This window comes from Embiotoca jacksoni, unplaced genomic scaffold (assembly GCF_022577435.1).
Source record: "Embiotoca jacksoni isolate LCO1_2020_lvr unplaced genomic scaffold, fEmbJac1.0.p SCAF_6, whole genome shotgun sequence".
Classification (NCBI taxonomy): Eukaryota; Metazoa; Chordata; class Actinopteri; family Embiotocidae; genus Embiotoca; species Embiotoca jacksoni.
The window spans coordinates 687,024-698,653 of record NW_027185414.1 but is presented as its reverse complement, the minus strand read 5'-3'; the positions used below and the strand labels follow the sequence as shown (position 1 = coordinate 698,653).

Genomic DNA, 11,630 nt, shown 5'->3' with positions numbered 1-11,630 from the left:
GCATGTGTGCATTAAACAAAATAAGAAGTATTGGTTGTGACAAAACCCAGACAAGGCTGTTCCACCTTCATCTCATAGTGCTGCTGCCATCTCTTACCAGATAAACTATGCATGTTGCTCCGTGGTGCAGTTCCGACACTCACGTGCACATTGAAGGCGGTTTCACCAGTGGACAGGGGCCACCACACAACTCCACACACAGCTGGCTGTGAGGCACTGTGTTCCGACACCTTTCAATCACTGCCAGCACTGAGGTTTTCAGCAGTTTGTGCGACAGTGGCTGCCCAGCCGTCATTCCCCTCTTACATCAGTGAGCTGCATCCTCACGCACCGCATTCTGGGAACACTGTTCCAGAACTGCCATTTTAGAAATGCTCTGACCAAGTTGTTCAGTTGTTCAGCTTGCTCATGTTTCCTGCTTTCAACACTGCAACTTCAAGAACTGATGGTTCACTTGCTGCCTAAAATATCCCACCCCTGGAGAGTTGCCACGGTAACGAGATAATAATTGGTATCTACTTGTTTTAATGTTGTGACTGAATTGGTATGTAAACTAATGACACCAATTTCTGCCGTGACCTTGAATGTTGCCGTTTTTACCTCAATCTTAAGGACAAAAAAAAAAATCATTCCAATCAATGGATAAAATTACAGAAATTTCAACATGTCAGTTGTTTTTGTTTTTTTCTCACAATATCGGCCTTGATGTGAGTACAACACAAAAATAAGAATGATAACAGCAACAGAATGGCTGTGTCTTATTTGGCATATTTATGTTATAATATTGTATAACTAATATAAATATCCTTTTGATACATTTAGGGTTACTTCTGAACTATCTCATCAATAACTGCTGTCAGATTTTTTTAATTATTTTAAAAAAGTTATGGACATAGCAAGTGTTAAGACATGGCTGTCACAGTATCAAAACGTGGAGAGTTTTATGTTTTTGATCTTCAAGTGCTACAGCAGTACTAAACACACTTCAAAAGGTAACAGATCTGTATAATTAAAAAGTAAGAACCAGAGTTCCAGTATTTTACTATAAGCTGAGTGCACGCCGCCAGTACCTCACTACAGTAGTTACCAGGTAGTACAAACACAACTTGTCTGCACAATGAACGTTTTGTTTTGATACTTGACGTGGATGCTTCAGGACCTATGTATCTATACATTGTTTCGGCACTATATTGAGTAAATAAAGTACAAATAAATGTGTATTTGCATATGTGGGTTAGAGGAAGAAGTACTCTATTTTACACACACACACACACACACACACACACACACACACACACACACACACACACACACACACACACACACACACACAGTTGAATCAGTGGGCAGCGGCAGTGCATTAATATTTACACTAATACAAATGTCTTTATCTTAGCCATCATGCGGCAAGCTTATGCCAGTGTACAACTACCTACTATAGTTTGGTGAAGTCCCATAAATAAGGTATCTGATTTTTCTGAGGATAAGCTGGTTCTTAGTCTCAGTTAAGACAGGTTCATTTCAGCTGTTGTTAGCTCATACAATATGATTTGAAGGAGGAGTGTCAACTAAACTTAACATGGAAACAATAAAAGTCGAAAGAGTTGAGAGTTGAGTCATAGAATTGGATTGTCACTGCACCTATATCTAATCTTAAAGTGTAATTTGAATGTCTGAATCCTCCCTTTACATTAACTTGTGGGATGCTCACGTGTTTCCTGTCAATCCCATATTGTTCCACTGCAGCTACTCTATGAGCACCTTAGGGAGACAAAGTGGTGCAGCCAGTAATCTAATTGTGTGTATTCAACGTCATGACCACAGTCTGTGAAGCTTCACTATCAAATTTACTGAGTTGATAAGTTGTGTTTGAAGTGATGGACTACTCTCCAAACCGTTCACCCTCTTGTGATCACACACTGACACTCGCTTTCCTGATACAGAAATGAAGAAATTAAAAACATGAAACAGACCGTTGCTCTGTGACAATCCTTTTTTTTTTTTTTAGTTTGAATACATTTTATTTTTATTATAAGTACAGTTCAGTAGTTACAAAACGAAGCATCTGCCATGAGGATACAGCAAAACATAAAGAGTGTTCAGCTCACAAGACAGGTTTTGTACATAATATGTGGAGTGGAATGATCTTTATAGCTGGTTCAGAAAAGGAGAGAGCCCAAGCTCAATTCTCATCATTAATCTCTCATCTTGAGCCTGGAAAACAGAGATAGAGTCAGAAGTCAAAGCCATTGGTCAGTGCCTCCAGCTGGATACATCCAATTGGTTTACTTAGAAACCATTTCCAAATCTATCTATAAACTAGTATATCTCACTTTTCATATGTCTCACTCTTAGTATTTTATTTTGAATCCCATCTTTTCCTGGTTTATTGAAATGTAAGGAATAGTTAATTGCAATCGACATATATCAAATTCAAAAGAAAAATGGAGGCTGTACTGCAGCAAAGTCTACTCAAGTTGGAGTTCGAGCACTGAAAATCACCCAGGCTGAAGTCAGTAACAGGCCTACGATGTAGGTCGGGGGGTGGGGGTGGGGGGGGTGGGGGGGGTAGCATACAAAAGAAATCTGAGTAACAATTTGTCAAAGCCACATACAGTATAGACGTTGATCAAACTAAAAAAAAAAAAAAAAAAGAAGTATTATATTTGGACTGTACATACCGCATTAGAATTTTTCTCTGGGTTCACAAAAAATGATGTAGAAACATTTCACAATGCCAAGGGACACACAAACACACACCTTCATTTTAGTTAGTTAGCTAGTTTTGTACTGTATAGGTTGGATTTATAATACTATCACAGTGCAAAATACTTCTGAGAATCAAAACAAATGAAAGAAATAAGAAAGGATAAGTCCCTCTATGCATAATGGATTCTGTATATATGGGGGCAAATATTTTTGCAGCACAGGAGACGATTGTCATCTTTTTCCTCTTTTTTTTTTTCTTTTTTGATCAGTAAATGGACAAGGCATTAATGTACAGTATATATAAAAAAAATAAAAATAAAATCAACCCTACATCCTACAGTCTAGCACAGCTACATAGCTTTGTAGAAGCAATAACAGATGACTGGTATCTAAGGCTATACACAATATGTCTTTTTTCCAGTTTTATGTAACTTTTTTTCATCTTAAAGTAAATACATCAAACCATTTTCAGTAGTCAGTAACACTGTGCAACAATGATCGGTGGCAGTATTTTACAAACATTTGCAACACTAGAGTCCTTGAGGTTGACATAAGAGATGAAGAGAAAGGGTGTAGGGTTATAAAGAAAGAAACTATTCCTGCTTTTTTGTTTTTTTTTAAGGTTCTTTTTTTTATTCTTCTCTTTAAAACTCAAGAAGAATGCCTACCATTTGAGAATGTGGCCATGTAAACTACTTTCACTTCTTTGCTTTTCCTTGTCACAAATGTTTCAGAAATGTGTTTTCACTTTTTGCAGCTAATGTATATCTCTCTATGTACATTAAGCATCTATGGGTGTTGTGTTGAATGATAGTAAACAAGAATAAGAAGACAAATGGACTGTAGGGGCGAGGAGGCCGGTTTAAAGAGCGCAGGATAGTATTATGAAGACATTTAGTGCAGTTTGAATATTCTGTCTTCTTCACAATCGTATTTAGCACTGTCATCATCAAAAGTCAACTATCTGTATGTTTTCATACCAGCAACCATATTATTTCTGGACACAAACATGTTGTAGATAATTATTTGTGATGCATGGCTTTGGGACATTCTGTAAATAGTGAATCTATGACAGCCAAAAGTGGCTGCTTTGACAGGAATGTGCTTGATCGCTGTCAACAGTCTGGTAAAGTTGAGTTTCTTTTCTGCTGTAGAATACATTCTACAAGGTACAATGCAGTATAATGGTGGTCTGTGGACTTGTGAAATGACTATCTTCTTCATTTAACAGGAGAGAAAAGCATTTATTAAGCACTACACTTCAGTCCTAATTAAAAAAAGTCATATCTTTCTAGCTCAAGGAATGTATCAGAAATTGCAGGGCCAGTTACCACAAGTGCTAATCAGACAGGTAGTTTCATCAAAAGAAAAAAAAAATAATATATATAAGAGGTACGACAACAAAGACAAGGGGCAATTAGACCACAGGAGACAACACAGGAAGTTTGCTGTCACTTTGTTTAGTGTCCAAGGACGCTTGCAAAAGTCATTAGGTCCATCACGCAAATCCATCCGCAAAGGAAACTGTCCCAAACTTTCCGTCACATATTTCTCACCTTCTCTTGACTCTGACGGTAATATGTTTTGTTTCTTTTTTTCATCTTAAATAAAGTCTTTGTTATAGTGTATTCCTTCATTTAACCTTCATCCTCCTCCTCCACATCATCATCGCCTTCACCATCATCATCCTTCTCATTCTGCCTTGCTCCGGTGTGGGTCGTTAGTCTTTGTTTACAGCATGGGCGTCCAGGCCCTTGGGGTCGCCTAGGTTATGGTTGTTAGGGTGGTTAAGGTCGTTGTTAAGATGGTTGGGGTCGTGGGTCAAGGCGGGGTCATGGGTCATGGGCTGGTCCTCCTCTCCTACCCACAGATGCACTACGGCCAATGAGAGAACAAGAGGCAGATTAGCACCACGGACCCAACACCCTGCATAACACACACACACACACACACACACACACACACACACACACACACACACACACACACACACACACACAAACTCTCAACATTGCATCATATGGTTAAATTTAACTTCATTTCACTGACCTTAAAGGATAGTTTGACCCAAATTACAGGAAATACGTAATTCCTCATTTACTTGCAGTCATAGTTAGTTTTAAAGATAGTTTTAGTTTCATTTATCAAGGTCCTGAGTCTGGAGCACAAATTTGGTTTAATTTTCTGAATTGAATTGATATCAGCTGTATTCTAAATGCTAATATACTGAGGATACGCGGTAGTATCTAAAAAAAATACGGGTTGACAAGATAACAGGAGCACATTTAAATATAATACATTCAGATAGAATTGAGCAGATTCCAATCATGTCCATGTAGCTGAATTTACATGTAACCCTCTTCTTGGTGCACTCTTGTTTTGCATCGCATTGCATTCTTGGCCGTTCTTCTTATCCTGTTCACCACAGTACTTAGTATAACAACCACTGCAGCGAACTCTCAGTAAGGTAAGGAACAGGGTTTTTTTTACACAAGCAAGGTCAGCAGAGCTATAATTCAATATCTACTGTACAAATCTACCATTTATTTCTTCCTAATTATATTTTTTGCATCTTCTGTACTCAGGAGCTTACACTGTGAGTTTGTGATGGGCTGCTCGGTGAAATAATCATTTCCAGAATATTAGATGATAATACATTACAGTTATGACAACGGAAGTTTCTTACTTGTTACAAGCAAGTTGGTTGGCTCAATAAGCATGACAGGATGTGTGAGAGTGGGTGAGAAGTGAAGTGAGTAATTCAAATAATAAAAAAAAAGTTTTACATCTCTGCGAGACAGTAAGAAATGCATAACTGTAATTAGGTCCCACAGCAGTGGCCACTAAATAATACAACACAGCCCCCCTCCTTTTTCTGCACTTTCATTCCCTCAGCAACTTCTTTGAAAATTATTTTGCAATAAAACACCGCTGAGCACATTTGCATGTCATGTTCTTTTAAAGTGGCATTATGAATCTGACAAAACCAAATTAAAACATGGGTTTATTTGAGCTGCGCTTTCACAAGTATGAAAATGGATATGAAAATGAAAGGATGTGCCACCATAACATTGGGAAAATAAAGAGCTAATAACATGATAAAACATCTCTTAGATTCACTGCTGAGTAATAACTCTCAGGCTCTCTGTGCATGACGTGAACGACCCCAACATCACTGTGCAACAAACACTTATATTCTCGTATATCTGCTTCTGCTTTTAATGCTTCATGTTACTCTCTTCAGGTGGTTCCAGTGATATTAAAAAGAGAATTACAAAAATATATTTGTTTTCATTTTAATGATATCGGTAGAAGCAGTGACTGACAAACTGGAACACATAAGATTACACGTTTGTAATATGCTACTCTCGATAATACAAAGCTGTGAGTGTACAGCTATGTATATTGAAGGCTTGGTCATAGTGTTAACTGATCAAATTTACACAGAGTATCTATGAGGATATTATTTCAAAACCAACTATGGCCACAAGATGGCAAGCTAAGACAGTTAATAAGGCACTGAAGCATATGTGTAGATATCTGTGCATAACTCTACATATATTTAAACTAGTATGTTTTAGTAGACATTATGTGTTAAAAGTTGCACCTACATGGAAAGGTAATTCACTTCATTCCTTTAAGTGTCACTCATCTGTTCATATCCTAAGACATGCTATGACATTTTTTATTTGATGTGCAAAAGCCACCTTGACTAAATTTAACCAAAAATAAAGTTTCCTTGTTTTGAAGCTTCAAAAAGTGTTTAGTCTCTCCCCAAGGGCACTTCCTGCCTTTGACTTCCCTGTAAAGAAACTTCCTGTAACGAGCTGCAGATTAGACCCCATATTTGATTTTCACTGTTCATTAACTAAGCCACCTGGAATGTTATTATTTAAGCATGGTGCTCCTTCTCCCCAAACAACTGCCGCTGTGAAGGGGGAGAGATTTCCTGGCCAACTTTATAGATTTAGCATAACTTCCCCTCATAGTTTTTAATTTCCCATTCGGGTAGATGGCAGATGCACCTCACAGGCGAAGAAAACCTGCCTGGCATTCATTTATCACATGAATGCAATGCTTATCTGTTTGTTTCCTTCAAAGATTCTGCCTATCTTGGGAGGTGATGCAGTGTGCATACACGATGGCAGTGTGATACTGATCAAAATCTCTGTCACTGATAGATTTGACTATGATTGTCTCATATTTAATCAAAGGAACAGCAGTTGAGTACCAATCTATAGAACTTGGCCATATATCCACACCACGCTTAAACCACAATGTCAAAGAGTAAGTATGCCCTCTTGTGGTATGTTGCGAGATACCAGATAGCAAGAGACGGGTGGTTATTGCGGAGGAGCGGACCTGGGAAAGCAAAACATATGGTGTGAGGACACACAGCTCCAGGATCCATCCACTGTTAATACATGTGTCATGCTTAACAGAATGGATAAATGGGAAGGAGGATGGAACAATGGCATACCACTGCACTCTGAGCATGTGTTGGGGAGACCGCCTCGGGAATACGGTGGACCGTGTGTGTGTGTGTGTGTGTGTGTGTGTGTGTGTGCGTGCGTGCGTGCGTGCGTGCGTGCGTGCGTGTGTGCGTGTGTGTGTGTGTGTGTGTGTGTGTGTGTGTGTGTGTGTGTGTGTGTGTGAAAAAAGTGTGAGTACTGTCCCAGTGGGATCACCAGAAGTTAATAGCAGTCTGTGAAAATTTCACACAACAGACACAGCATTTATTGATATTAAAGTGAGAACAAGACGAGAAATGCTGGTGACTCTGTTTTAGTAGCTTCCTCCTTCAGTTTTTCTCGGGGTTTAGCTACAGCTTTAGTTATGAATGTTGGTATTTAAAAGATATTCTAAAATGTACTGAACTGCCCTCCGCTGACATTTTTATGTTCAACTTAAATTCAAGGAGCGTCAAAGAATGCTCAAAATTCCTAAATTGTCATTTCCCTCAAATTACAAAAAAAAACCACCAAACATTCTCACTCAGATTGCTTTGAATTTATTCAGCCATATTTTAAGAAATCGGTCTCAAATGAAATGAATAGACATTTGTTTGTTGTGCTCAGAGCTTCGTTAAAGCAGTGTTCCTGTTACTCTGCATAATCAACAGAGTATACTGCAAGAGCGCAGTGTCACTGAAATTAAATGAGTATTCAGATTGTATTCTTTTTATAAAAAAATGTGTAAAACTAATGTATTTGTTTGTTTATTTGTTTTCTTTTAATACTGAAATTATATGCACAGCTAGTTACCACTAGAGAAGTAGCCGACATGTGTTTGCAAGGGTCTGAAAATCTACAAAGGGTCACGCTGTACTCTTGAGGCCCACAACATGAAAAACACAGAACAAACATAAAATGGCACAAGTGGTGAAAAGTGGGCTACAAGTCGACATTATTAATTTATTAATTTTAATTTAAAAAGGTTGGCAACTCATACTATACGTGAGAAAATAACTTCTTAAGACAGGGTGAGGCAGATTGCGTCGTGCTAAAGCTGCTGATGAAACCTTCCATTGAAATGGGATGCAGCCATGTGTCTGAACGTCTCACATTCATTAAAAGTTATGTTACATCACACAGTATATCAGCCTTCGCGTCAGACATCAAAAGTAGCCTCAAAGTTGCCTCCTCTGTATACATATGAATCTACATATGACGAGTGTAGGAACAGCTCTGTGAACCCTCTCCACACCACTGAAGGTGGCTGTGGCTCCTTTGTTCGCTCTCCCAGGCATCCGGGCCCTGCACTAGCAGAAACTGTTGTTCTTGGCACAGCCTCGTCTCATTGTACAGCCCAGTATTTATAAATATGTAAATATGAGCAGCAACAAGGCATAACACAGCCCGCTTGTACACCGAGGAGGAGCTGCGAGGAAGTGAGTGCACCCCCCCTCCCCCACTCCAAAATTGTATTTTTAGATGGTTTTAATGAATACAGGATGTTTATAGTTACCATTCCCTGTGATTCGCACAAAAGACTAGAAAAATCCACATCCACACTGCCATCCCTCCGTTTCACCCTTCCCACCCTCCTCCCCCTCCCTTACCCAATCCCTCAAAGCACTACTAAAGAAGAAGAAGGGGTGAGGGAAAAAAAAAAAAAAAGCAAATTTGTGGTGAAACGCAGCAGGATTGTTGTGCTCTCAGCCTGCTTTCGACTCAGATCCTTATTAGACAAACAGAGTATGGTGTTAAGGTGCAACAAAGAGTGACGAAAACTCCCGTGTGCGGGTGGAGAGTGGGAGGGCATGCGTGAGAGAGAAACAAGACAAGATGTGCAACGAAAGGGTTCCACAAGAAGCGACTTCAAGGCAGAGCGCAATTTGTGTGTTATTTCTGTTTTTAAAGTTGCAAAAATAATACAAAAGCTGAATCAACGTGTGCGAAGTGAGTAAAAAAGGTTACCTGTATTCTGTTGTCTGTGATAATGTGTTTTTTTGTGTGTGATGACTCCATGTCAAGTTGTTTTCTTTTTATAAACTCAGTTTTGTTTTGCTGCAAACTCTCGGGTCGAGTATGAGGTGATGCGTATGACAGGATGGAAAGATTTAGAGGAGGAAAAAAGCAAAGCAAGTAAAATGCAAAAAAAAAAAAAAAAATTGCAGTTGGGGAAACACAATGAAGTGAATGTTAGTGGCCTCTTTCTATCTTTCGCTGTCTGTCTCCAAAACTATTTCTGAGGCTAAAAGATTGCCGGCTTGATAATACCTCCGCTGAGCAATTTAAGCCCAAACACTCTGATGCTACAATCTGTCTTCTCTGCCTGATAGCGCTTTTCTCTCCTCTTCTCTCCAAATTACTTTCTTTCATATCTAATTATATTTGCTAATGATCTTATAAGAGAATAATGGAATGTGCTTGATCTATTACCTTTTTTTTTTCAATACATAAATACAATGCGGGGGAAATGACTATTGGAGACAGGAGGAAATGTTTTTTTTTTTATGTTTTTGATGAGAGAGAAAATGAAGCTGGGAGCTGCAGGGTCATTAATGGGCGATGAACACAGAGGTCATCTCTCACATTCTCTTTGACATTTCTCTCATCTGATGTGCAGAAACAATCACAACCTCATCCACACTCTCCATTCTGCCCCTTTGCTTCGCTGATTCTCCGTAATCTTTCAAATATCTACCTTGAGTCTCTTTGATCTTGTAATGGAAGCATTAAACTTTGTTGGATGACAATTCACCGTCACTTGTTTAAGAGCTGGTTTTGCATTTAGTCTACAACTTGGAGAGTTCAATCTTAACAGAACAACAAGGATGCAGCATATTACAGGGATTTGATATCAAATATATAACATTCAAAAGGAAAGAGAATATCAACAAGACAAGAATATACTTTTTTGAAAACAAATGTTTTGATTGCCTTTTTTAAGGGCCACTTTATTCATAAAGGTCAGTTTTCTAGTCTTGGGAGTTCTTCTGTTGGTGTAAACTTGTTGTAAAATGTCGTCTGTGGATCCGAGGGAGCTCAATTTAGTCTGAGAAAATCATGCTGATGATGTTGCGAGACAGAGTCAAAAATGGAGGAAGCTATCTCAGATTGTACATCTGACTATAAACTGCTCCACACAACACGAATGGAGATCATTATCAGACAGGAGTCAATAGCACAAATATGTCATTAAATAAATGATGTGAACTTGTCTGATTATCAGAAAATCACACAAGAAAAATAATAGTTCTAATTATCTTCCCCTGTTCAAATGATAGCTTTCTGGTCCTCAGCTTATACTCGCCAAATCCTTTGGCCTTTTAAGTGAATAGCTCTTCTCTCATTCTGTCCTCATCCTGTCCCATCCCGTCCCTCCCTCGCTCCCTTCCTCTTAAGCCTCTTCTCCATCTTCCATTCTTCCCTTGTTTCTCTTCCCCCCTGTTATTTTTTTCCCTCCACAGGCCTTAGGACAAGCCAAGCCATGACAGGCACTCTAAACCCCCTGCATTAATGGAAGGAAATGGCATTCGATCCCTGTTTGATCTCCTAATCATTTCTGCTGAAATGATAATTAGTGCCCTTCCAATCCTTCCATAGATGAGGAGAAAGGGTTGGGTTAAGGGGGGAGTGGGTAAATACATAAATAGAAAAAAAACTCCTCTTGCTTTTTAGACATAAAATGACATCTCTGTCACCAAGCCGGCCATGTTCATAACCAACAAGTGCTTTCCTCCACCGCAAATTTCTCATCATTTCTCATCCACAGAGGGGGATACACACACTGACACACACTCAGACACACAGAAACACAGTGCTTGGCGACTGCTGTCTGTGATTCTTTTCAGCTGACATAATCCTGATTGATTCGTTCAGCAGATAAAAACTCGGTCCACTTCTGCCCTTTTACTGGGGGGGCTGGAACATAATACGTCCTTTTATTCAGCAACAATGTAACATAATGGCATTGGAATGTGCAGGGGAAAAAAGGCCACATCTTAAATGCTTGTGACACACTGTGATCTGAAAAGGCCTGTAGTCTAATGTAAAAAGGGAGAGAGCAAAAAATAAATACTGAATAGCAGAAAGTGGACAAAATCATTAAACTACTACATTATCCATTTCTCACCGGTTCTATCAAGGTCAAATGAGGGTCTTTTCTTTCTTTCTTTTTTATTTATTTTTTGTCTCATCTGAGTGTGGCTCTGTGTATTGACAACTTTGTGTGTCCGCAGCTCTTTGTTATTTTTGTGTTCTCAAAAGGAAATCAAGGGTTTGAGTTCTTGAGTTTCCTAACTATCACTACCGTCCATTCTTTTCTGAGAAGGAAGCTTTTGTTACGGGGGCAGGATTAGGTGAGGTCATCTCCACAAAATGTGGACACTTTTAGTTTTTTCCTTTTTTTTTGGAAAGCTTTGTGCTTACATGAACTAACATCCTTCCCTCATCCTCTGCAATACAAGCAAAGGC

General features: G+C 39.0%; 1 protein-coding gene across 8 annotated transcripts in view; it reads right to left on the bottom strand.

Moving 5' to 3' along the window:
* Positions 1-1,984: 1,984 nt before the first annotated feature.
* znf536 (zinc finger protein 536) overlaps positions 1,985-11,630 on the bottom strand; it is a 197,828-nt gene continuing 188,182 nt past the window's right edge. For all 8 annotated transcript variants that reach the window (XM_069173410.1, XM_069173407.1, XM_069173412.1 and 5 more), the window contains one exon: positions 1,985-4,584. In XM_069173410.1, the coding sequence (XP_069029511.1) occupies positions 4,430-4,584 (155 nt within the window). In that variant the 3' untranslated portion in view covers positions 1,985-4,429. The remainder of the gene's footprint in view (positions 4,585-11,630) is intronic.